At 64.8% G+C, this 25,752-nt stretch overlaps 1 protein-coding gene across 1 annotated transcript; it reads right to left on the reverse strand.

Annotated features, from left to right (window-relative positions):
• Nucleotides 1–2,833: 2,833 nt before the first annotated feature.
• LOC122917018 lies at nt 2,834–25,399 on the reverse strand. Its single transcript, XM_044264366.1, has 6 exons — nt 25,234–25,399; nt 24,959–25,141; nt 23,959–24,006; nt 23,027–23,216; nt 5,572–5,892; nt 2,834–3,733 (listed from the first exon to the last, which is right to left on the reverse strand). Exons 1-6 carry the CDS (start codon nt 25,397–25,399, stop codon nt 3,283–3,285), a joined length of 1,359 nt encoding a protein of 452 aa, XP_044120301.1. The 3' UTR covers nt 2,834–3,282.
• Between the last annotated feature and the right edge of the window lie 353 nt (nt 25,400–25,752).

Here is a 25,752-nt window from a genome sequence, read left to right on the forward strand (position 1 = left end):
TGTCGTGCCCCCTCCGTGCTCTTCGGTAGGTCTGATGCCTTTCTAAATTAAAAAAGATCATTTCGAAAATCAAAATGCCGCGTACGCATAAAAATATGTCACAGACTGTTGCCCGAGTACTTATGGAAGCCAACGTGTTTACTCGTGAGATAGTCCAGCTGCTGTAAACAAGGACTTGGCTTTTCCAAAAAGATTCCACATCAAGCCTTTACTAATATTTCACGTTCAGAGAAGAAAGAGAGTGGGGAGAGAGGGGGAGGAGGGAAGGAGAGAGGAAGGGGAGAGGCAGGGAGGGGAGAGGGGTAAGACATGGGGGGCAAGGAGGGGGACAGAGGTGGGGGAGGGAGGGCTGGCAGGGAAGGGGAGGGAAGGGGTAAGAGGAGGGAGGGCGGCAGGGAGGTGGGGAGACACGGGGGCCGGTGGTGGAAGGTGTGACGTCCGCTGCCAGCCTTCTCTCTCTCCCTCTTTGGCTCCCTCCTACCCCCTAAGGTTAGGGTCACTAGCTAGGTCACTACGGCTTCAGTCCTGGGCTCCCCAGGAGAGAACCTGTGCAGGAGGGGGTGTGAGCCGTCACAGAACCACGCGTGGCCAGTCCGCGTCCCCGAGCAACTTGGACACCACAGTCTGCAAAGGCCGAGGTCAGCCAACCCAGCAGCAGCCTGGGTGCTTGGGGGACCGTCGGCCGGCCTGTGGGGCGAAGCCGCCCCTCTCCATCGGGGCCCAGCTGGCAGCCGTGGCCTGGCTCCCAGACCCACCAGGGACCTCAGCCCGGGGCCTCAGCTCGGTGCCCGGGCCACACGGCATGTCACCCGTCTGCGGCTCAGCCTCTAGTGCTCCCGGCAGACGCTTCCCAGGCTCCAGGCCAGCCAGACGGGGGTGGAAAGGCCCCAGCGCCCGGGTCCGAACGGAGCCTCCCACTGGAGAGGGCATCCGTGTGGAGCAGAGGACGTGGGCTCGGCAGGGCTCTGTGGCCTCAGGTAGTGGCTGGGGACCAGGAGGCCCTGCGGCCGGGACTCACGCCCTCACTCCGCTCTCCAGGTGAGCCTCGGTTTCCGCCTCCGTGCAATGGGCCGATTCTGGGCACCTCATCACGGTGCTGATCCGGGCTGAGCCCGACCAAGGACAGGGGACCTCCGGGAACCCTTGACGTGTGTCCGTCTGGAACCACAGGCTGCGATGTGGGCCCGTGGGGGACGCCCAGACCCGTGTCTGGGCTTTCCCAGCCGTGGGACAGTGTGCGAGCCCGATGCGGCAGTGGAAGGTGGGCCGTGTGGGGCTGCAGGTGTGGCCGACTCCAGCCAGATGGGCTGTCCCCGGGGTACTGGGTGGCGGGGAAACTCATCGTGGCTGGAGCCCGGACAGGTGGGATGCAGGGAAGGAGGGCGCACCTCCCCAGGCGGGCCCTGGACGCCGCGGCCCAGGCGGGCAGCACCGGCCGCCGCCACCAGAGGGCAGCGTCGCCCCGCTGAGCGCTCCCCGGAGCCCCGCGCCCGGCCAAGCCCGCCGTCTCCCCGGCAACCGCCTCCGCCATGACCTCTCCCCACGCCATCCGCCCCGCCCTGTCCCCAGGCCGGGCTGAGTTGCTGCCCGCCTGGGAGCGCCGAAGTGCCGAGGGGCCCCGGGCCAGCATCTCTGGTTCCGTCTCGTCCCGGGGCCCCCTTTCCTCAAATGCGTGTCTTGTCCCACATCCCTGGACGCACAGGGCGGAAAACAGGGGGCACTGGGAGCGGGCCGGGGTGGGGGGGAAGGCCCACCTCGTCCCTGCCTGCGGCTCCCAGCTGGTCGCTCAGCCCGGACGGTGGGGAGTGGGTGCGGCGGGTGCCCCTGCTGCTGGGTGGGGACGGCGGGGAGTGCGATGCAGGACCAGGGGATCAGGCCGGGCCAGTCCGCGGGGAGGGCCAGGTGGAGCTCCCTCCGTGGCCGGACCTTGTCAGGCATGAAGTGAGTATGGAGTCTGAGCGCCTGGGACGCCGGTATGATGCCCCCAGCCTGTCCCCAGAGACCGCGGAGGGCCCCCACGACCGGCAAGGTGGGACATGCCGAAGCCTGCACTGCGGATCTCGAGGCTGCGTCTGGGGGCCTGGCTGTCAGGAGGAAAGCTGTGTGGCCCGTGGGAAGGCCGTCTGAGGTGCGAGCTCTGAGCCGGCCTCCACGAGCTCAGCAGCTCAGAGGTGAGCGCGGGGAGGGAGGCAGCCGGTGCGCGGGGCCGTGGGCAGGTTAGGCTGGGGCTGGAGGGCATGAGGGCCACGGGGCTGGGCACCAGCCAGATGCCTCACAGCCCCACCGGCCTCCTCTAAGTCCCCTTCCAAATGGCTCTGCCCCTTACCTGCCTTCCGTGACCCTCCTGGCCCGGAGGCTCGGCCCGCTCTCTCCCTGCCCCTGCCTCCTGCTTCCGCTCTCCTTGGCCTCACGGGCTCCAGGGAAAAGGCCAGCACCGAGTCCCCCCACCCACCCCCCGTGCCCTGCTTCTGCCCGCTCAAAGCCTCTAGGCTTGGTCCGGGTCATGTTAAGCTGCCTGTGGACTCCTCCTTCGTGGGGCTCCCTGGCTTCTCCGCGGGGTGCCCCCGAGACCCCAGCACGGGGCCCAGTGCCCGGCGGGGCTGAGCGCACGACACCCCCGAGCAGGGGGCCGTGCTTCCGTGCCGGCACAGGGCGCCCGCATGACGACAGGACTGTCGTGCTGGGGCGGGCCGGAGACCCTGGGGTGCCCCCCACCCACCCATCCGCTCAGCAGACACTGCCCAGAAACCCGAGCTGGCTGGGCAGGTGGCGGAGACGCAGTGTGGCCACATATGGGATTAGGAACGTTCTGGTAGTCGCATCGGGAGCCACGTGAACTTTAACAATACACTTTTATTGAACCCAGTACGGGGACTGTTAGGACTTCGACGCGTGGAGCAACACAAAAGCTACTCACAAGCTCTTCTTCGTTTGGTTTTCGGCACAGAGTCCTAGAGACGCGGTATTGCCCACACGCGCAGCAGGTGTCCGCTCCTGCGAGCTGCGGTCCGCCTCTCCGGGGTCACGTGTGGCTCGTAGCCGGCATACTGGACCGTGAGAGTCCAGAACATTCTCGCGGGGCTGCCGGCGGACAGCACGTGCGGGCTGCTCTGGGTCAGGGCGGGGACGAGCTCAGAGTGCGGCGGGAGCGCAGCCAGGGCCGGGGCGGGGGCAGCGCGGGGAGGCTTCCCCTCTGGGCTGGCACTGAAGGACGAACAGGAGGTCCTCGGGCACAGAATCTTCTAATTTCATCCCTGGGACCCCGTGGAGGGCTCAGGAAGGTCAAGGACGCTTGAAGAGATCCAGGAGCTTGGATGACCTCCCCACCAGGTGCGCCTGGAGGAACGCTGGGGTTAGATCCTCTGATTTCTGTCCCTCGACCAGGGTCGACGATTTCCCCTCTTCAGCTACGGGCAGGTGGCCCACAGGTCTCGAGCTGTACTGGCCGGGCCCCTGGACAGGGCGGCCGGGTCCCACTGCTGACAAGGCTGTTGTGCCTATGCTTGAGAACCTTCTAGAGGTCCTGGTTTTGTGTCCCAGGTGGGGAGTCCCAAAGCTCACCCGTAACCAGGCAGGATTCTCCAGCTGCCGCCTGTTTGGTCTTCCCGGGGCCTGACCGAGGCCTCCCCCCTCCTGACCGAGGCCTCCCGGGCTGCTGCTGGGGCCCCGGGCCGGGCTGCTCGGATGCGCCGCGCTGATAAAAGCCTTTTGACACGGATCTTCCGAAATGTTTCTGTGAAGAATCAAAAGATTACGCCTGCACTGGGGACGTCTCTGGACAGGTGACCGTGCCGGTGGCCGAGGGCTGACAGCTCTGTGTGACCAGAGGCATGTCCCTTCCGCTCTCTGGTGGGGTCCACGTTCCCTGCTGTAAGGGGAGGGGATTGTTCTAGGATTGAGGTTTGTGGTTCCGGGGGTGCGGGATGGGCGGCCAGCGGGTCCCTCTTCCCCCAGACCTCCCTCCTCTGCTGTGTGCACCCCGCGGCTTCATCCGGGCATAAACAGTGCCCCCCGCCCCCGCAGACACTTGCTGCACCTTCCACAGAGGAAGGGGTCCGTGCGTTCTTCTCGGGGGCCCTGGGTGGGTTGGGGCAGGGCCCAGCAGTGTGGCCGCCGTGAGGGGCGCGCCTGTCGAGCCTGAACTCCCCCTGAAGCCGAGGGAGGAAGCCCGGTGGTGACTGGGGGGGGCCACGCCCACGCAGCCAGGCCCTTCCTGGTCGCGGAGCCGCTGGAAGTGTGGGCCCACCTCGCTCGGGAGGCCGAGTGGGTGCGCTGGGTGAGATCGGGCGTGGGTTTGGGCTCCGTGACCCCGTCTGGCCTCCACGCATCCCCCGTGAGCTGCAGGTGTCCTGGCCCCCGCGGGGCCGGCCCCGTGTCGGGCGGGACTGGGAGTCTGCCCTCGGACTCTCTCCCCTGCCCAGGCTCCTTCGGGCGGTGCCTCCCCACGCAGTGCACGGCTGGTCTATCGCCATGCAGGAAAAGAGGGTTAACTCGGCAGAACCCGTGTGCCCACGGCCCGTGCTTTCTGAAGAAAGGTCTGGTCCTGGCCAGGCTGCTGGGAGGCACCGTCTGAGCCCTTCAGGCGCCCTGCCTCAGTTTCCCTCGGGCCGTGGCGCACGCCAGAGTCTCTGCTGCTGAGGCAGAGATGGGGGGGCACTGCTGGGCCAGTTGGGCTGCTCGGGATCAGCTCGGCCTCTGCAGGGCAGAAGGCTCGGGTCAGCTGCGTGCACCTGACCGACAGCCGGCGAACTCAGGTGGCTTCCCTGATTGGCCCCACGTGTGGGCACCCCGGGTCCGGGAAGCATGTGAGCGCCGACTGGGCCCCGGAACCACACCGCTGCGGGCTGGCCCTGCAGGCAGGTGAGTGGGGACCGTGTCGGCCTCATTTCTGCCACAGCCCGTAGAGGGCAGTCCTGTCCCAGGAGCCCCCAAGTACAGACCCCTGCCACATTTCGCTGAGGCTTTCCCGGGCCTTCGACGCCTCTCTCCAGCTGTCCACATTCCCAGCTTTGGCCCCCCAGGGCAGCCACGTGGATCCCCGAGTCCCCGGGGAGAACCACAGTGCTCTGGGTGTGGGGAGCCTCTGTGGGCTGGGGAGGCCGGTGCTGGCCCCCCGCCCCGTCCCAGATCTGACCCTCCTGGGCACTGGGAAACAAACAGCGTGGAGGGGACACTGTGTGGCAGAACTATGGACATGAAGACTTGGGTCTTCTTAGCAGCTGGGGTGCAGGGGGCCTGTGGGGGCCTCTGAAGGCGGCGCCTGGATCTTTCTCCTCGGGCTCTGGTGGTACTTCCACGTTGGCCTCGCTGAGGCTTTGGGGTGCTGGCAGAGCTGGGATGGCCTGGGCCCGCCAGGCAGCCCCCGGGGGCCCTCCTGTGCCAGCCCTCCCACAGGGGTCTCAGGCCCCGAACGTGGCTATGTCTAGTCTTCGGGCCGTTGCTCCAAGTGGTTCCCAGCCTCGACCGCGCTCCCCCATCTCTGCCTGAGGTTAACCTGGGCTCCCTCCAGGGCGCAGATGCCCCTTCTCCCCTGAGCCCTCTGGAACCGGCCCTCCCCGTTCAGCTCCACACCTGCCTCCAGGTGAGTCGGTCTCTGGCGCCAGCACTGGACAGAGGCTGCTTTTACTGGACGCTCCCAGCACGGGCCCTAGTGTGGAAGCAGAGGCTCCGCGTGGAGACGTGGCTTCCCCGTGGCTGCACGCCTCGGCTGTGGGGCTGGGACCCCCCAGCAGGCCCGTCGCAGCCCAAAGCCGGGTCCCGAAGCTCTGCGCAGCTCTTTCCCCGGCCCCGGCCCCCCCGGGCTCCCAGTGTGGCCAGTACCCTGGCGTCAGGAGAGAGCAGCCGTCCTTAAGGCCCTGTGGCCCCAGAACCGTGTCCTCCCAGGGTCCAGCCCTGGGGCGGGGCGGCAGCGGAGGCCTGGGAGCGCCCTGGGGCCCGCGCCTCCCCGGCCTGCGGACGTGGCCGCCCCCGCCCCGCCACGTCTGCTTGTCCACCCGCCGGCAGGAAGCCGCGCGCCTCGCTCTCTCTTTTTGTGAATTTTGGAGGGCTGTTGTTGCAGGAAACATCTGGACGTGGTCCAAGGAACATAATGAAAAGAGAGAGAGAGCGGAGGAGGCAGGGTTGGGGGAGGTTTGGAAAAACCATCTGATTTCACTTTGCAGAGACGACTGTGATTATGCTCGCAGGACCTCCCAGGCCCCTCGGATCCAAACCCTGCGGCTGACGTCAGGGGGAAACTATGAGGCCCGGGATGATTTGTGACACACACACAGAGCGGGTCCCAGGCCGGCTCCTGGCTCTCGAATCAGGACAGTTGATGAAACACGGGGTCTTTTCCAGAAGTGAGAAAAGCAGAACAGGGGCCCTCGCCTTGGACTCGCCGGGGCGTCTGGTCCCAAACTTGGGGCCGGGCCGGGCCGCCCCTCTGCGGGAGGGAGGACGGAGGAGGAGCACTGCACCGGGCTCGTGGCCAAAGTTCAGTTTCCGCTGGGGGGGCGGGGGGCATCCACAGGCCCCCACCCCCCACCCCCGGCCCCAGCACGCAGCCTGGCTGATTCGGCCCCGCTCTCCCCGCCACGCCTTTGGTGTCGAGGGCTCCCGGGCTCGGGAAGGTGCCCTGGGACTGTGGGGCTCAGGGCTCCCCGGTTCAGTGTGTCCCCACTCCAGTTCTTTCCACGCGTGCCCTGGGGTTGGGGGCCGAGGGTCGCTGACCTTCACGCTGTGCCCGGGTCCTGGCCCTTCCGTCCTGGAATGGGAGGGCGGGTGGAAGCCAGCCTCTGTGCCTTCTGCCCGGGGAGGGGGGCAGCCTGGGGTCAGACGTGCCTGTCTAGCACCGCTAGACGGGTGTCTATGGAGGGCCGGGGCCCAGAGCCAGGGGTCCAGGAACATGGCAGGAGCTGTATAGGAAAGGGGGCCTATTGCCCGTCGTTAAGATTTTGGGGCTTCTCTGTAGAAGCTTTCCCTGATGGAGGCCAGGCCTCCGTCCGCTCCAGCTGCGGACCCCTCCCAGACAGGCCTGCCATCCCCAAGGACCTCACAGCCGGGGGAGTCTGCCCGGGGCAGGGTGGGGGGCTAGCCTAGTACCACATCCGCATTTCGTCAGAAATGTTTCTTGAAATAAAACCCCGCAGAGAAGCCCAGTGATGGCAAGGACGGGCGGGTGTCTGCCCAAAGCCACTCAGGTTCAAGGGGACCAGCTGACCCGGGTCTGACCTGGAAGCAAGGCCCTGCCCTGGGGGCCCATGCAGCAGGGCTCCCCCGAGCAATGCCCCGCAGGCTCTTCGGACACAAGTGGAAACTGCCCTCACCTCTCCTTCCACTTGGCAGGTGGGATGCCGAGGCCTCGGAGGACACGGAGTGCGCGGCAGAGGGCCCCGGGCTCGCGTGGGGCTGTGGGGCTCAGCCTGGAGGCTGTTCGGCTGGGGGAGGGGCAGAGCCTGGCTCGGGACACAGGGCGTGGGGGGCGGGGGGCGCCTTCTGTCTGGGACACGATTCAGCAGTGGCTGTAGCAGCCTTGAGTCATGGGCTGGGGCCTCCTGGCCTCTGGGGGGGTCTGAAGACATTTTTTCCATGGAAAGTAGCCTCTGGCTCTGCGCTAAGCGTGGAGCTCTTGGTCCGCCTCCCACCACCTGCGGGGGCCTTGGCCGTGGGCGACGGCTGTGCTCGGGCTGAGTCTGTCTGTCGGACCCTCCCCGGGTGGGGGTGAGGTGGGAGCACCGGGCAGGGGGCGGCCGGGCGAGTTCCGGGCCCGGGTCAGCCTCCAGCGGGCGCCTGCCCTCCGGTCGTTTGCTCTGCTTCCCGCTCGCATCTCGCTTTGGGGAGAGGTGGGTCGACAAATGTCGACGGTCTGGCTGGGAGGGGACAGACCCCACTCCTTGTTGGCCTTCAAGGGCACGATGGGGTGGGGGCGGGCGGCAGGAGGTGGACCGTCCCGAGACGGAGGGTGGGGGGGCGAAGAGGGCAGCTCCGTGGGTGTGTGCCAACGCCGCTGGGCTTAAGAGCAGCCCCTGCCGCGGCCCCCGGTGCAGAGACACCTGCCGGCTGCGTGGGGTCCCTCCACCGCTCTGCCACTGGGGGCTTTGGCTGTCAACCTGTGAGTCAGCAATCCCTCCTCAAGCCCCTCGAGGGCCTCCCCCGTCACAGGAAATGCAGGCATCCTCGGGAGCCCAGAACTTTCCATCGAGAGGGGCTCAGTCTCGGGGGCAGTGGGTCACCAGGAGGATCTGTGGCTTGGTGTCGCCTGAGAGCAGCCGCTTGTGGCTGAGGGAGACTCTCACTCCCTCGTCCTCTCTGTAGCCCGGGCGGGACGGGAGGCCGACAGGTGGCAGGTCTCCAGCCGGGGGGTGGTGGCCTCCTGGCTGGTGTGGGTGCGGCCTCGGGAAGACCCAGACTGGGCATCCCAGAGGTCTTGGTCACATGGCCGTGGGGCTCCAACCCGGGAAGCTCTGAGACCATCCTTGACCCTGTTCCTTCCTCCAGGAAGCCCTCCTGAACCACAACTACCTGTCTGAGTTTCCTTCTCCTTTGAAGAAAGACCACGCAGTCTGACCTTCCTGTGCTCTAGGTTTTTGCAAATAGAACTCTTGTCTCTCTGGAGATCTCAGCTCCTGGAGGATTCCCCGTGAGCCCCGGTTGTGTTGATGGGGGGGCGAGCACGTGCCAGGCGTGTGGGCCTGTGGAAGGTGCTGGGCTTTGCACACAGACGCCACCCACAGCCTGCACAGACTTGAGCATATTGCCATTGCTCCAAGCCTCAGTTTCCCCTTCTGTGAGATGGGATCATAGCAGCCCTGGCCTCACTGGGTTCCTGCAAGGACTTGATGGTCATGGATCTCTAGGCCCTGCAGACTGTCGGGTCCCGGCCTCCCCCGGGAGGCCCTCAGCCCTTCACCCGTCGCCCGGGAATGCAAATATCCTGTTCCTTCTTGATTTTTTTGCCTGTTCATTTTAGCATCCAGGGGGCTCCGGCTCACGCGGTCACTAACGCACACGGATAGCTAACGGTGGGCTTCCCGCAGGGTCTGTTTTATCCCGCTGCAGAGGACCAGGCAGCTCCCGGGGCCGGGGCCATGTTTGTCCCAAGGCGGCGGGACAGCTGGACAAGGGCTCTGGGCCCGGATCAGAAGAACCTGGCCATGCTGGCCTCAGCTTTCTGACCTTGGACGATAAGAGACCCTTCCTGAGCCTCAGTTTCCCGTCTGTGCCACGGACCAGCCCCCACCTCAGAGGGTTCTGGTGAGGAATCCAGGAGCTGCTGCCTCTGACCGCGCTCAGTGCCAGGCCACGAGATGGCCAGGGAAGGTGGCCGGCGGCAACGGTGACGCTGCTGTCCATCCGTGCTCGCTGCTTCTCTGGGCCGTGAGGACCTCCGGCTGCAGCCGCCGCCCTTTGGCTCTTTCCCAAAGGCCACGAAAGAAACAAACGCCCTGTTTTTGAGGACGTATTTCAGGGGATTCAGGTAGTGCCTGAGTTAGCCGTGGCCCCTGCCTTGGCTTCCTGAGCCCAAGGTGAGACGCCCCCGTCGCCTGCGTTGGGGAGGCCCTGCACTAGGCTCCAGGAGTTGGGGCCCCCCTCCCCCAAACCAACCCCTGCCTCTGGGCTGCCGGGGCACCTGGCCACATCCTCCCGTGCGAGCTGTGTCTTGCTGGTCTGGGAGGTACCCTCGCCCCTCGGTGGCCCAGAGCGGGGCCGTCCAGTGTGCCGGGGGACGGCCCGAGCATTTGGCCTCTACTGCCAGATACCGGCAGGCATTCCCCACCCTCGTAGCGACAACCACAACTGTCTCCAGCCGTTGCCAAATGTCCCCCGGGGGACAGAATCGCCCCCCATTCCGAACACATGGCCTAAAGAGATGAGCTGTCCCCCCGAGTTGGGGGGGGCCTGACGGGTGCAGGTGTGGCCTCGTCCAGGGAGCCCACCCGCCTTCTCCACAGGCCAAGCCACTCTGGGCCCTCATCGTCCTGCTCTACCAGAGCGGGAGTCTGCTGCCCCACACGGGGAGGTCCCCGAGGGGTGGGGTCCTGGCATGAATAAGCTTCCGGCTTCTTTCTCTCGGGAGGAAAGGGGGGCCCGTGGCTGGCGGTGACGTGACCAGTGGTGGCTGTCACGAAGGTCCGGACGCGGGTTCTCACGAGGCCACAGCTCGACGTCACCGCGTGGCTGGAGCGTCAGGTTGGGGCGGGAAGAGCCGTGTCCAGCCTCACGCCGGCTCCCTCCGCACGGGCCCCGGCCGCTCGGCAGTGCCCCCTGCCCCCCGTGGGTCACGCCGTACGCTGCGACTCACACACGTCTGCTGTGCTGCGTTGGCCCATTCCGGCTCAGCCACAGGCCCGCGGGGGCCATTCTCCCAGCGCTCTCGTGGCACCTCCCACGGCCCGTTTTCCCACATGTCCGGCTCCTCGTCTCCACGGGACGCCGGCGTCCGAAGGTCGGGTGGGTTCGGTAGGTGCTGGAATGGAACTGGGCCTCGAGGCACCCCCAGCCAGGGCTGGCTGGCCCCCAGAGCACCTATGGGCGCCGTCTTTGGGGTCGGGAAGGATGTGGCAACGTGGTGGCGTCCATCAAGAGGACCTGCTTTCTGACCCTGGCCATGTGGCTTCAGGCACATTACTGAGCTCCCCTGGGCCTCAGTTGTTTCATCTGTAAAATGGGGATCCTAATGGAAGCTTCTCCTTCGGCCAGTGAGAAGCCACACAGAGGCCCCAGCACAGTCCCTAGCCAGGAGCTCCCACGTGGGTTTGGCTACAACGGCAGCTTGCCCCCAGCCAGGGGCTGCGCTCTTGGCCTCTGCCTCTGGAGGGCTGTGCTGGGCCTCGCCTCCGGAGGGGGACCTGGAGGGAACCCGGCACAAGGATGAAGGGAGACAAGGGGCACTCGCTTCACAGCTACTGGCCACGGTCAGTGGCTGTGGCCGAGGAAAGCCGGGAAACAGGTCCATCGCTGGGATGCTGGGGTGCTGCTGGCCGCTGGGCCGGAGGCAGGTCAGTGGCTGGTGATGGGGCAGGGAGAGAGCGAGGCTGGCACCCCTGCAATTGGGCAGGGCTGGGGTATCAGCCACGCCCGAGCCCCGGCCAACTGCGCGCTCCTGGGGCGGACAGTGTGTGAGCCCGTGGAGCTCGTGGTGCGTGTTCTGCCTCTTTATGGAACTGGGCTGGCGCTCCCTCCTCTCCCCGAGACAAACCAGACAGTCCCAGGGCTCCCCTGGTGCATTTTTCTGCCTGAAGACAGACGGCAGCTTGATGAGCAAGGGCATCAATTTTGTGCAGCGAGGGAAAAAATAAACCTTTAAAACAACTCGACAGTAAAAATCCCAGCCAGCAGAACGCCCGGGCCGGCAGCAGGTTTTCGGAGTCGCTGAAACGAGGGGCTACTAGCGGCTGAGACAGGGTGGCCTCCGCGGGTCCTGTCCTGGGCCGTCTGGCGGCGGTCCGGGGGTGTGGGGCCCCCAGCCACCCCACGCCCCAAAGCTTCCATGTTTGTGCAGGTCACTGGTGAGAGTCTCTCCCAAACGTTTCCACAGCTATAGCTTCCATTCCCGGTTTCTTGGTGCCTCTGTTCGGGGCAAAAGAGGAATAGAAGTTCCAGAAGCAGAGCAGAAGGTTTGTGCCCAAGGCCTGTTCGTCCCCTGACGTCCACTTTGGAAGGAGCAGATGCCCCGAGCCTCCACACCCCGCCTTTGGCATGCCCAATGCCCTGCCCCCCTCAAAGAGACAGCCTTGACCAGTGTAGGTGTGTGTGGGTCGCCCAAGCTCTGACCGTGTCTGCGGCTCAGGTTTGAGGGGTCTATTTGGGGGGGCCTGAAGGGCAGCTCAGATGTGTGGGGGGAATAAATCAGCGCTGATTTCCAGGATCCAGGTCACCCGGATTTTACGTGGGTGAGCGGATGGCCTCTCCCCATCTCCCCATCTTGGCCAGGCCCTCGTGGGGCCTGGGTGGCCTGTGAGTCTGGGGCTGGCGGCCTGTGAGCTCTGGGCTGGTGGCCTCAGCCGCTGGAGAGCCCCCTGTTGGCAGAGTGTCCATCTCGCATGGGAGCTTGGGTCCTCTGGGGGCGGGGCAGGGCGGGGGGCGCGCAGGGTGAAGCTGAGGCTAGCTCCTAACACTCTGTACCCTTCTGTGCCCCTCGGTGGGGGGGGGCGGGAGAACACCCCAGCCCGTGGTCCAGCGGGCCCCGAGGCATGGCGGGGGGCCCAGCTATGTCTTGCTCTCATGCCTGTGTGGAGGGCATCGGCGTCTGGGGCTCAGACAGGCCATCTTGGAGCCTCCTGGGCAGGGAGTACCGTGGGCCTCTGTGGGAAGGAGCTGCAGGGTCAGAGCCGTGGCCTCCCTCCAGGACCCTGGTCCATGGCCACATCGCCCAGACGCTCTGCTTAGTTTACTCGGCCGGCAGCCCTCGTGCCCAGGCTGGGGCCACCGGGCTCCCCGCTCACCTCCAGCCTGTGTCCCTGGTACCGGTCCTGTTGGGCCTGCCGGCCTTGGCTCACACATCCCCTCCAGGTCTGGAGTGGGCAGGGGAGGTCCCCTGGAGCGGGCCATCCTGAGACTTCCCCCTGCAGGGGCTGAGCTGGGGCCCGGGCAGGAGTGGAGTCCAGGCTTGGGGGTCGCCTGCAACCTGGACCTTCCACTCTCCCTGGCCCCAAAGGAGGGTCTGGACTTGCTTCCCCCACCTGCGTGCAGAGCCCAGTGGAACCTGTGAGGAATGTTCCGGAACCCTGGTGTCAGCGGCCTGGGGTTGCGCTGGATGACGCTGTCCTAGCTCCCACCAATTCTCCCGAGGCCCATTTACCTTTTCCAGAAGTCACTTGTCTTCCTGTGAGCGCCTCTCCCCTCTTCTCCCCTCAGGGCCCCCTAAGATGGCACACGAGCCCCAAATTTGAACTGCCCTTTTCAATCCAATTTTTCTGTGTATGTACTTACGTGGGTAAAAAATCTGTCTATTCTTTCACAAACCTGACTTTTGTTAGTTTAATTTGCAGCCCTCCAATTCTGAACCTAAGAGTGTATGGGGGAACTCGACCTCCCCCACCGTGGATGTCCCTGGAATTCCCCACATGTTGAGAGGAGCCAGGATGAAGGCAGAGGAGGTGGGCCTGCTCCTGCCAAGGGGGTCTGCTGGCTTCCCTTCGCTGTGTACCGGTGGCCTGGGTCCCGAATGCTACCTGCCAGCCCGCCCAAGCCTTTCCTGGTTGAGCTACCACGTCTGTTGCCCTCTGCGCGTCAGGCCCTGGCCTGGGTAGTTTGGGTACACTGAGGTCCTTCGTGTTTAGAAATATCTTATATTCTCGCTGGCAGGCAGGGAGGCGAGGGTCAGAGAACCCCCGGCTGATGCCTGTGCCCCACTCCCCAGGCCTGCGCCCTTCCGCGCCCCACAACCGTTAGGTACAACACCTGGGGCCACTCTAGCTCAGCCGTGCGAGCTTCTCTGCCTCTCTGGGCCTCAGTTTCTCCTCCTGCAGCGTGAGGACCTCCAGCGCAGTCACACCAGTTGGGCTGGGCCCCTTCCTGGCCTTAGACGTCTACCTGGGGTCTGGGGTCTACTTAGCCATGCAGAGCCCGGCACACGAAGACGTGTGTTTTGGCTCCCAAAAGAGGCCATTTGGAGAGGGCAGACCGGCCTCTGCTGCCGGGACTGGCTGGGGCGCGGGCAGCTGGAGCCTGGGGCCGGCACGCAGGTCAGACTCGTCTCATGTCAGGATGACTCGGGCTGTGGGGGAGCAGCGTTGCCAAAGCAACATTTAAAACATCTCAGAAAATGTGTAGCCTCTCCTTGTCCGCGAGACTCCTACCGGCTCCTGCCAGCTCCTGCCAGCTCCTGGGGGGAGGTGGGGCCGGACACGGAGGGAAGGAAAGGCAGACACCACGTGGGAGACGGGGAGCTTTGCCTCTCCCACCCCTGCCCTCCTCCGTCTCTCTGGGGCACCTCATCCTCCACCCCAGGGCTCCAGAGCTGCTTCTGTTCCCTTTACCCCTCCTTTACCCCCCCCCCCCCCGGGGACCAGGCATGAACCCATTTCACAGATGGGCAGCCAAGGCCCGGGGTGCGGGCATGGCTGATTCTGACGCATTCAGCAGGAAAGCTGGGCTCTGCACCGGCTGCAGAACTGGGGGCCCTAGGGCTCCTCGTTCAAAAATTAATAAGAATTTCAAGAGGGTGACTGCAGAGTGTGGACCCAAGCATGAGCCTCCAGAGCAAGACCTGAGGGGGGTTGGCTTTCCTCCGTTCTCACGTGGCTGCTCAGGCCAGACCCCACAACGTGGCCGGCTGGATGAGCGTGGGGCTGGGGGTGACTGGCCCCGGACCCTGGTCACAGCTCTCACAGCATCTGGGGCTTCCTTCTGCCAGGCGGACCCCAGGGGGTGGTGGGCATCTCCCCGCGGCCCCAGACTTCTGGACACTCGAGCAGGGACCCGGCTGTGGGCAGCCTAGGGGGCTAGAGTGGGCGTCCTACACTGGGGTGGGGGCTCCTTCCCAGGTAGCTCTCATGGACCAGCCTCGACGGTCTTGAAGAGGGAGCGTCCGGGCTTGGCCTGGCGAAGACCTGGTCCCCCGGTTCCCAGCTGGGGAGACTGGGCACCTCCACGCGACCCCTGCACTGGGCATTTCTGGGAACATGTGGCCTTGCAGAACCTTCACTCCCACCTGCCACGTGCCCAGCTTCGTCCTCCCCATCCTTCCGCCCGGGACGGGGCCTCCCCCAACAGCACGTCTGGGCCGTGGCGTCTGCTGCTGAGGGAAATGGGGCCCTGCTCTCCGGCCTGCGGTGGGAGGGACTTCGGGCTCCCCAGGGTTCCCAGCTAGAATCAAAGCCCCAGACTGGCCCACCCACCACCGTGCCCCTCCCACCCGTGCCCCCCCACCCCTGCCTGTCGCCTTTCCCCAGGAGGGGCTGAGTGGTCTGGGTGGGGGACGTCCCATCTCCCCACTCAGAGGGCACGAACAGCGTGTGACAGTCACCTGGCCTGTCTCTCCGCAGGCCCCAGTTCAACACAGACTGAGTGGTAGGCCCCGGCGTCTGTGACCCGTGTCCGTGTCCCCCACGTCTGGGGCAGGACGTAGTATATCCACCCTCTCCCGAGGGAGACCCCAGGTCAAGTGCCACGTGGCACAGGAGGGTAACACGGGGCTGGGATCTAGCTTCGCGCACCTGGTGGCAGAGCACTAGGGGTGAGGCAGGCGGGGCCGGTCCGAGGCTCAGCGGGAGCCCTTCATGGTGCCCCGCGGTCAGGGCCATGTGCAGTCTTCCCCACTTGCCCTCGGGGTCCAGGGGCTCTCTGGGTGGGTACGGGGTCCCGTGTCCTCCCTCTCCTGGCCATCTGCGTGGCTTCTGTTGCCCACGGGTGCCGTGTCCAGCGACGCTAGAGAATCGACCTTCTTCTGAAATGCGCAGCTTCACGCTGGCCCAGCTTGGACACCTGGAGGGCCCTGGACCGGGAAAGGGCATCCAGCATGGGCTCCGGGCTCCCTCACCTGGACCAGTTCTGGGCCGTCCCTGCCGCCGCTTCCAGCCCCTGCAGCCCCTGGTATGGGCAAGAGTGAAGGGGCCAGAAGGCAAGTCTGGCCTGGGTGGTCTTGAGGCCAGGCCGGGTGGAAGCACCAGTGTCTCAGAGGAGAGACCGGCGCCCTGCTGGGAATGGGAGGCCGGGCACCTTTCCCTCCCCTGGCATGTCCTCCTCTCCTAGCCTGTCTCCCAGCTGGGCATACCTGCTCCCGGTCGCCCGAGCTCACACCTCATCGCGCGCGTCCACCCCTCTGGCTCCGTGCGGAGGCACACCCGGGCCAAGCGTGGACGGAGCCCCTGGGAGCTGGGCGGCTGCGGCTGTCACCCCTGCTGTCGTGCTTGGGGCTGAGCCAGGACTTTCCCATCTTTCGGGCACGTCTGAGGAGGCCGGGAGGCTGGCACCCCGTCGGCGAGGAGGGAGAAGGGTGTAGAGGGAGTAGGAGGGCCTGCTCAGGACTTGGACGTAGTGGCTCTGAGCCCCCCATCCGCGTGTGCCCCCTGCTTCTGGGAGGAGGCTGGGCCCTGTTGACTCCCACCCCTTGGGACTCCCACCCTCTCCCACCAAACCCTTTCGGCAGCTGCCCTGGCACGGGGCGTTGGTGGACTCCTCAGAACCAGGGAGGCCAAAACGGGGTGCCAGATGGCACAAGGTCTGCTCAGACGTGTCACTGTGCCATGGGGGACTGTGGACGTCCTCCTGGGTCCTCGCGGCAGAACTCCGGGGGAGGATTCAGACTGCCCTGGAGAGAGCACCCAAGGTTAGCATCTGAGCCACTTCACAGATGTGAGGGCTGAGCTTGGTGAGCCCCTGCCCCTTGCCCCATGGTGACGTCCCTGAGGGTGCCCGTTGGCTGGTGTGTCTGTCCTCCACGGAAAGCCCCTGGGGAAGAGCCCCACCCCTGCAGAACCAGGTGCACAGCTGGTGCTCAGTGCGCATGAGAGAGGGCACAGCACATGTGCCTGGGAGCCCAGCAACTGCAGCCGGGGACCACGCTGCTGCCTCAGGGCCTTTGCACCTCCCTGTTCTCTGGCATCTTTCTGTCTTGCTCCTCTCCGGTGTCCACTCCTAGGCAGGGTCTTCTCTGAGGGAATGTTCAGGATGCCCCCACCTTCCCCTCTCTCCTCTCTCCTCCCTGTGTCTTTCTTCCTCAGGCTGGGCGGCAGCTGGTCTGTACTTCATGCTGTCTCCACTGGCCCCAAAGCAAGGAGGTATGTTTTGTTCCCAGCTGTGTCCCTGCTGCCTGGGGTTGGCCTAGCACACGGAGGCACGGATCTGGCCTGGGCCTGGGGGACCTGGGGGAGCTCCTGCTGGTGGGAGGGACCCTTGCATCCCCCATGACCAGCCGGGACGTCCACAGTCCCCCATGGCACAGTCCCCCTTTCCCTGCTGTCCTGGGAGCAAGGAGAAGCAGGCATGGGTCCCATGGAGCAAAGGGGTGCAGACATTGTGAAGGGCATGACAGGAAGGAGCAGAGGGCCTGGCTTTGAAGAGGGGGTGCTGCCAGTCCCAGCGGGAGCGCCCCCCTGCCACCGTGTGCCTGCTGGGGCCGCAGCCATTGGTGATGGGGTGTCTCAGAGCTGCCACGTGGACGCTGCCGGCTGTCCTCCCCGTCTCCGTGCATGCTCAGGAAATGAATATTTTTCTCCTCCTTTTCTGGGCCTCTTCCCAGGGAGGCTGGGCTGGTGGGAGGGGAGGCGGGCCCTGGGCTGAGCACTGTTGCCCATGACGCCCCCAGCTCCATGGGCTGGGGCTGACTGGGAGCCCTCACTGTCCCCCGTCCCCGCCCCAACTGCCCTCCCCCACCAAGACATGTCCTGACTGCGCCTGCCCCTGGGCCTGTGTGTGGACTTGCTGGAGGCCTGGGTCCCCAATGGGTTTGGGGACACAGCCATGGTCAGCGGCCCTGCCCGCACCTGCACGTTCGGAGGGTGGGGATCCCCAGGAGCCCCTAGACTCCTGGGACGTCCTCAGCACAGACTGGGGCTCACGCAGGGCCCGCTAGCTGGTGGCCTCGACTTGCCCACCTGTGTGACGAGCAAGGCACTCCGAGAGCGGCCAGTGGTAGTGCGGTGGGTGTAGACGAGCAGTGGGGCTCGGGCTTCCGGCTCGGCCACATCTCGGCTGCGTGGCCTCACGCAAGTGGCTTTCCCCCCGTGCAGGGGGAGCTACTGGACGCACCGCCCCAAGTGGGGAGCTGGGGCCGCTGCTTAGGCTGTTCAGAGGCCGGCGGAGCTGCCTCTGGGGACCCGAGCTCCGTGGCACTGGCCCTGGTGGGCAGCCTGAGCCCCGGGGCAGCGGGGACCTCGGATCCCGGCTGCCGGACTGGACCCCGAAAGCGGGTGTGGGCCAGGCATGCGCGGGGCCTCCCTTCCCGCCGCGCTCCATGTCAACCCCAGGACAGGCCATCGCAAGTGTGCCGGGAGCCGTGGCCTGGACACCACCGCTTCTCCTCCACAGGAGGACTCCGCAGCGGGAAGCACTGGCCCCGCTGACTCCTCAGGGCTGGATCCGGAAGACACAAAGTGCCTCGGTCCTGGCAGGACTCCGCTGGGGCCCAGAGCCACGAGTCTGGGGCAGGGAAGCGCTGAACTCGGAGGGAGGGCCTTGGCTGTTCTGACTCTTGCTCCTGCTCCCCGTCCCTCCCCCTACTCCCCCTCCCGGCCCCCCACCCCGCGGGGTTTGACTCATCCACCCTGCCCTTGTAAACGCGCTCTGGAGCACACTCCGGAATGGGAAAGAATTCTCTGTCTTTGTGGAGTTTTATTTAGGAAATACAGAAACCAGGTGGACAAAATGATCTGCATCCGGGTTTTAGGACACTTGTGAAATGTATTTAAAAAATGCCTCAGTGCGGCTTTTGATTCTCCTCTAGGGGAAGGGAAAAGGGCTTTGCATCCCTTGTGTGGGGGACGGTCAAGGCAGGCCCTCAGGAAGCTTCTGTCGCTTTCCTACAAGGTCAGCTGCAGGAGCTGTGTGAGGGGATGAGCCCCGCCTCCCCCACGGCACAGGGGGTGGAGGGGTGTCCCCCTCCCTCGGGGCTTCCACCCTGTCCCCCCAGGCCAGGCGGTGGGGTGGGGGGAGGGGCCGCCATCCCGCCTCAGCCTGTGCCCACAGCGGAGCAGGCTTCCTCCTCCCGCTGTCTGTGGGGCCCCCAGAGGCCAAGGAGCCGCGGAGGGACTGGGCCGTGAGACAGTGGAGCGTGTGAGGACCCTGGGCTCATCAGCCCTGCTCTCTCGGGAGCCTGCTCATGGGGAACCAGGGTCTTCTGGTCCGACCCTCCCTCTCTGCCGGGCCACGGTGTGCCCGGCATTGCCCTCGCAGAGACCCAGTTCTCCACCCGGATGGGGCTCTCCAGGCCTGGCGGCCTCACGGCGGGTCTCGTCCCCAGGGCTTAGCCTCATTTCCCAGCAACTCCGTGGGGTCAGCCTCTTCCCCAGATGATTCGAGGACTGACCCGTTCCTCCAGCACCCTCTGACTTGCGTCCCATGGGCTGCCAGAGCTCTCAACTCCTTGGGGTACTGACTCCCCTTCTCCAGTCGGGTCCAGGCCTCCAGCCAGGGGAAGGTGGGGGGTGCATGCTGTCCCAGGTCTCGGGGGGCTAAACCTACCCGTGCCAACGGCTTGGAGGAGCCCGGGAGCGAGAGTCTCCGGACGTTCCACCTGCCATGCTGAGGTCCCAGGTTCTCCCAACCACGCCCTTGACCTTGGCCTGCCGGCTCGTCCTGCTGGGTGTTCGGCCATCTGTGGAAGCCAGGCACACTGACCATCTGTGACTATGGGTTTGGTCCTGGGCGCTCTCCACTGCCACCTCCCTGTAGGCCTCCTGGCTTTCACTCCTGGGCTCCCACTGCCAGCTCCTGGCCCTCGGGTGTCTCTTGTCTTCCTCCAGAACATGAGTGGTGAGTGGGGTTGAGGGTAACCATCCAGACAGACCCTGGTTCCTCACAGCTACCATTCCGCCCCTTCCACATGCTCCCCTCCCACTCGTTCCCTGACAGAGCTGCAGCCACTGAACCCCCACACAGACCCCTGGCAGTGGGGGTGCGGGCGGGCCCAGTGTCCTGGACTTGTGGATGCTTTACTGCCATCTTCCCAGGGGGCTGGTGGCTCTCTGCAGGCGGGGGTGTGGTGGTGGCAGGAGATCCTGCTGAGAGGGGGACAGATGAACAGGGCGACCAGGCAGGGGTCCTGAGGCCCCTGGTGGGGTTAAGGGTCCTCCCATGGGCCTTGCCCACAGGCTGGGCGGCCCAGAGTGATGAGTCTGAGCAGGGCACTGGGTGCAGCCGACGGGGCCTCGGATGCCCTTTCAAGCTTTTGGAGAGAGGAAAAGCTTCTTGTAATAATTGCTCATGGGTTGGCAGGAGAGTGGCCTCGGGCAGCTTACAAAGCTGCAGTAAATCCTGCCTGAGCCAGGAACCGAATTCGGGAAGTGTCAGTGAAGGGGTGGGAGCCGCTGGTGCTGGCCGGGACAGGGATCCCTTGGGGCTTGTCTGTCTGCTGGGGAAGGTGGGTCTCCCGGCCCGGCTCTGACTCACCTTGGGGACGGCGTGACCAGACTCAGTGGCTGAACTCGGGAGGGCAAGTGGCCACGTGGTGTCTGAGCCAGAATAACCAGCGCTCACCCGCCCATCGGAGGGGAACCTCCCCGGCTGGGGGCCGGCGTCCCTATGCAGGCCGCGAGCTCGCTCCGACAAGCCTCACAGTTCCACGTGGGGTGAGCCCCCTCGCTGACCCTGTTTCCCTGCAGAACCCTATTTTCTCAAGACACCTGTTCCTCTCGCAGCACACACGTTGGTGTTTGATGGGAAACAAGGCTTTGGTCACACTGTTGATTGTCAAAGGAAAGAAGAGCGAAGCCAACATAGGGGGTTGAGGTCGAGACTTTAACCCTCTGCGCTACGGACGGTGTGGTCGTGCCCCCCCAACCCACCCTATTCAGATCATGAAGCGCCAACCCCAACGCGACTGTATTTGGAGATGGGCCTTTACGGAGGTAATTAAGGTTAAATGACGCCTTCAGGTGGAGCCTGCGTCCTGTGGATCGGCCTCCGGAGGGGAGACATGGTCTCTCTGTCCCCCTCCCTCCCTCCCTGCCATGTGAGCACACAGCAAGAAGGTGGCCACCTACAAGCCAGGAGGAGAGCTGGCACCAGACAGAGAATTGGTTGGGACCTTGATCTTGGACTTCCGGTCTCCGGAACTGGGAGAATAAATTTGTTAAGCCCCTGGGGCTGTGAGGCGGTCTGCGCAGACAAACCCAGGGTGCTGACGCCTGCATGCTTAGCAAAGATAATGCAGCACACGTAACCACGAGGCCCTGGAGTAGCCAGGGAAGAACTTGAGATGCTTCCGACGATCTGGAAATGCAGAAAAGAGAGGGGTGTCATTATCCCACCCGAATGTGGGCCCGTTGCCCATCACAGGAACCTAGGAGTGAATCCGTTACAGGCTCCTAGGAGCCCAGTGCTCCCGTATTCGAGTAGGACCTCACATGATCAGCGAAGGTGTGGAAGGGAGGCACAGGTCCTCAGCGCGGCGGGCGTCTGTCCGGGATTGTTGCCCAGTTTGAACACCCCGTGGGCAGCGTACGGCCCGGGCTGCCTACCACGAGCCCGCACTCAGCATCCCGACAGCACACGCCCATCACCTCATCCCGCCCGGGGGAGGAGTCCGGGCACAGCTGGGTCCTCCGCAGGGCTCCCACAAGGTGTCGGCGGGGCCTGGCTCTCATCTGAAGGCTTGGCTGGGGAAGGACCAGTTCATGTGGTTGCTGGGAGCATGTGGGGCCTTGAGGGTCATCACACGAGGCCTTCAGTCTCTTGCTGGTTGTTCCAAGGCCACTCCCACATTTCTCAGTACGCGTCACGGCGGCCCCCACTTCCAGGTACCAAATCCCTCCTTATTTCGCTGCGGTGCCTCCTAAACACCACCACACGATCAGCGGCTCAGAACAACGCACATTTATCACGTGGTCTGCCCCTGTGGGTCGGGCAACCGGGCAGACCAGTTCAGCAGCTGGTCCTCTGTTTGGGGTTTAAGGCTGCTACCAAGGTGTCTGCTGAGTCCGGGGTCTCATCTGGAGGCTCAGCTGGGGAAGGAGCCCCTTGAGAGCTCACATGGTTGCTGGCAGCTCTCGGTTCTTTGTGCTGTGGGATGGGGGTGGGGGGCTCCGCTTCCTGTAGGCTGCTGGGTGGGGCCAGCCCCCGTGCCTAGCTGGCACTAGCCAAGGGCCCCCTGCAGTCCACCACCTCCCCCCACGGCACCGGTTTCAGCAAAGTCAGCCAGAGTCAGAGCTTCAGCCAGAGACAGGACAGTCCTGGGTAATGTGGCCACAGGAGGGGCACATGCAGCTCTGCGACGTTCTCTCGGTTAAAGACCACCCACACTGGGGGAGGGGCTTACCCAAGAGCACCAGTTCTAGAAGGTAGGAAATTGGGGGCCACCCGAAACGCATCCTCCACAATGGGGCAGTCACCCTCGGAACTGGTTACTCCTTGCAGCCCTCAGACCCATCCTGCCTTCCTCGTCCTACTCCGTGGCCTGGGAAGCCGAACTCTAGGGGCCACGCGTTGGGCTTGCTGGGAGGTGTTGGCAGATCAAAGGAAAAAGTGAGGGATGTGACCCCCTCTTACCCCGCCCCCACTCTACTTCCTTGCCTGGCTGTCCTGTAGGGTCACAGCTCATCAGGAGGCCCTTCCTTGGGGACCCCAAACTCTTGGGTTCTCGTCCTGAGGCTCCCTGCCCGCCCTTTGCTCTGGCAGATCTGGAGATGGCAAAGGTTTTCCTCCGCAGTCGCCTGCCTCGGACTCTTCCTCTGGACCCTGGGGGTTTGTCATCTGTGTCCTCCCGACCCAGGCCATTGTGTCTGGGGTGGCCCTCTTGGAAAGTTATTGCCCAGTGTGTGCCGTCTCCGGTTCTTGTGGCTCCCATCACCCGTCTCGTAGAAGGCTGCGCTGTTGCGGTTGGCCACAAAGTCGGGACTGAGATAAAGCAGTGCTCTTTGGGGCCATTTTTCCACTTAACATCAGCTCCCCACTGCAGAGGCTGTGCCTCCTGCGAGCCTGGCTTGGAGCCCCCGTGCACAGTGGGCTGGTGCTTCCCTTCTGAGGCTGGAGAGACCACCTTTTCTCACCCCTAGTGAGAGGGAAACAGGCTCGCGGTGGGGAAGGGACCTGGCAAACGGCAGTGGGCCCGGGGACTGCTCCCTGACCTCAGACTCACCGGAGCACAGGAGGAAGACGGGAGGGGATGCGACAGGGAAGGGGGCCTGGGAGAGGGCCAGCAGGGCCGGGGGGAGCGGCCCAGTGGGGGAGGTGCCCGTGCACAGGAGCTTCTGCAGGAAATTCTGCAGGCAATTTCATTCCCTGTGTGGTGGAGGTGAGAGCGGCATCCCGAAATTAAAATCAAGTTCATTTTACATACCAAACAGTCATATGTAGCCCCTAGAACTTCCTGTCTGCCTCCCCAGGGACCTCATGAGCTCGGGCAGCCCCGGCCTGATCCTGGGCTCAAGGAGAAAGCAGGGCTCACCCTCCAAAGCCGTGCATGAAGAGGACCAGCAGGGCCCGGCCTCCCCCTGAGGGCTTGACCTTGGGTTCAATGGGACAGAAGCCAGGGACACACTCTTCCTTCCAGAGCCGGACCTCGTCAGGGTGGGATGATGGCAGATGTCCCACTGCCCAGCTGCTGAGGGCCGGGCAAAGCTGCTCAGCTTCTCTTTCTGTCCAATGGGAACAAAGACCCAGCGCTGTGCGCCTCACTGGATGAGAATTAAGGGTCAGGTGGCAGGATGGCAACCCAAGGCTCTACGAGGTGTGGGGTGGAGGCTGTACCCACGGTAGGATCCCTGGGGCCACGTTGCCTAGGGCCCCGGGTGTCGTGTGCCCTGCTGGGGGAGGTGGCCGCGCTGCCTCACGGGTTCCGCTGAAGAGGAACACACCCGTGGGCTCCGACCTGGAACACACCCGTGGGCTCCGACCTGGCGGCTCTTTTCGAGGAGGGGGCCACGTGCCCGTGAGACGCGTGCAAACGCTTTCCCGCTGATGCTGAGATGCCTGAGGATTACCACACTGGTTTGTCGATAGGAAGACGGAGAAGCAGACGGTGGTGCGTGTAGCTCAGCGAACCACGGCGACAAAAGTAAATGATCTTCAGCAGCTGAAAAGGCAACACTGAGCCACGGTTCTCGGGGGGGACAGGGGGTGGAGGGGACACAGTGGGGCTGGAAAGGAAGGAAAACAGTTCTTGGGGGCAAGGCTGAGGGTGGGGAGATGGGGGCATGTGGCTGCAGCCCAAAGTGGTTTCGAATCCATTGGTGGTGTTTCAGTGCTTAGGCTGGGTGATGGGAGTGGGAAAGCGGAGGGCCTGCTTACTCTCTGCAGAATAAGGTAGGCCTGTGCCCAGACTTCGCGGGTCTGGCACCCGGGCAGTGAGTACAGAGCGGTCCCTCCCCCCATACTCACCGCCGATCTGCGGCAGGAGCACTCTGGCTGCCCCGGTGACAGCCGGGCCTGCCGAGTTACAGCAGAGGACGAGCGGGAGACGCTTCCCAACACCCCTTATGGCTGCTGGGGCCGTGCAGCCCAGGTCAGGCCAACAGAATGCAGGTGGGCACGTGGATACAACGCCACCTTGACCCTGGGCCCTGGGCCCTCCCACGCAAACCCCCACGCTCTCCCTTCCTTCGCCAACTGGACATTGGTTCCCAGGGCGCAAATCACACATCAGCCTTGGTCAGCCCGCGTCCCCGAAGCACCGCTGGCCTGGAGGAAGAGGTCAGCAGTCCTCTTGATGGCTGGATGTTACACGACAAGAAGTGAACTTTTATTTTCTTAAGCCGTTGAGATTCAGGCTTTACGTATGACATCCAGGGTCAGCAAACCATGGCCTGGGAGCTCCCTGGGGCCTGTTGGCTCCTTGTGTGTGGCTCTGAGTTCAAAATGGCTTTCTTTTTCCCTAGACATTTTGTTTTTATTTTATTATTATTATTTTTAAAAAAAGATATTTATTTGAGAAGCAGGGAGAGAGAAGGCGTGCGTGCACAAGCGGGGAGGGGCGGGGGCAGAGGGAGGAGCAAGCCGACGGCGGAGGTCACAGCCCGAGCGAAGGCAGACGCACCGCCGACTGGCTGCATTTTGATCGGTCACAAACCTCCTGTGTCACTGTTGTCTCTTGGCTCGCAGGGCTTCCTAAGTTCACACCGGCTTGTTAAGAAAAGGCCCGTGACATCCAGGACTGCCCAGGGAGGGCCCTCTCAGAGGCCGTCTCTGAAACCCGGCTTCGGGGGCGACCAGATTCTCTGGGGGCGAGCCCAGGAAGCGGGGACAGGGAAGTGGGGAAACCGACCAAGAAGGCTACCACGAGGAGAGCCGGGGCGCAGGCCACGAGGGGCTGCGGAGGACGACGCCGAACACGTCTCAGTGTCCCGTGTGGCAGGCGAGGGAGCCGGGCGTTATCCTCCACCCCACCCTGCTCTGGCCGAGGCTGCCTCCAGGCCCTGGTCCGCCAGGCGCTCCCGCCGTGGGGGGGCAGGGCTGACCTCGCTCGCAGCGGTCTTTGCGCGGTCGTGCGCCTGCGCCGAGGCCACCAGCATGGCAAGCTCTCGCCTCCAGGCACGCTGCTGCGGACCCTTCGGAGGCCCCACGCCTTCAAATCCGAACGATGCGCCGATGACCTGGGCCGGGGGTCCTCGTTCCCAGCCGGTGCCTGGCTCAGGTCTGACGCACGGACACGCTGACCTCGGGGAGGCGACCCCCAGATCGGCTTCGTCCCCACCACGGTGCACAGCCGCTCTCCCAATTCGTTTCCTTCCGTCACCAGAGTGGAGGCCTGCCCGGTGCGGCGGGCCCGGCTCAGCCGGTGCGTCGCACCCCCGCGGCCCCGTGCTCCGGGCGGAGACAGCATGGCGGCGCCCAGGCCCTTCCACCACCTCGACCCGGAAGTGCTTCGCGGCACTTCCCGTCGCTCTCCTTGGGCGAGGTCAGGTCACGTGGTGGACGCAGCTGCGAAGGAGGCTGGGGGTCTCCTGCGTCGCGTTTCGTGGCCCCGTGATGCCAATCTGAGGACGCCCGCGGCCCCCGGGAGCGCCGAGCCAGCCGCGCGTCCCGCCCCGGAGCCAGGTGAGGGCGCGGCGGGAAGACGCGGCCACGTGCGGGCGCGACGGCGGCGGGGGCGGCGCGCTCTCCCGCGGTCCAGGCTCCGCTCCTGCACGGCGGGGCCCGGGAGGCCGCGCCGGCCTCCTTCCGGCCGAACCGGAG

The sequence above is a fragment of the Neovison vison genome, chromosome 9, assembly GCF_020171115.1.
Source record: "Neovison vison isolate M4711 chromosome 9, ASM_NN_V1, whole genome shotgun sequence".
Lineage (NCBI taxonomy): Eukaryota > Metazoa > Chordata > Mammalia > Carnivora > Mustelidae > Neogale > Neogale vison.

Bases quoted from the DNA above. Each gene is read 5' to 3' on its own strand.
- LOC122917018 (XM_044264366.1), bottom strand. From the start codon at position 25,399: ATGCTGTCTCCGCCCGGAGCACGGGGCCGCGGGGGTGCGACGCACCGG. The intron at 25,142-25,233 runs GTCAGCGTGTCC...TCGGATTTGAAG, and splicing joins CTGGGGGTCGCCTCCCCGAG to GCGTGGGGCCTCCGAAGGGT. The intron at 5,893-23,026 runs GTGAGCCCTGCT...GCCCCGCCCCAG, and splicing joins TTCATGCACGGCTTTGGAGG to GGCTGGACCCTGGGAGGACA.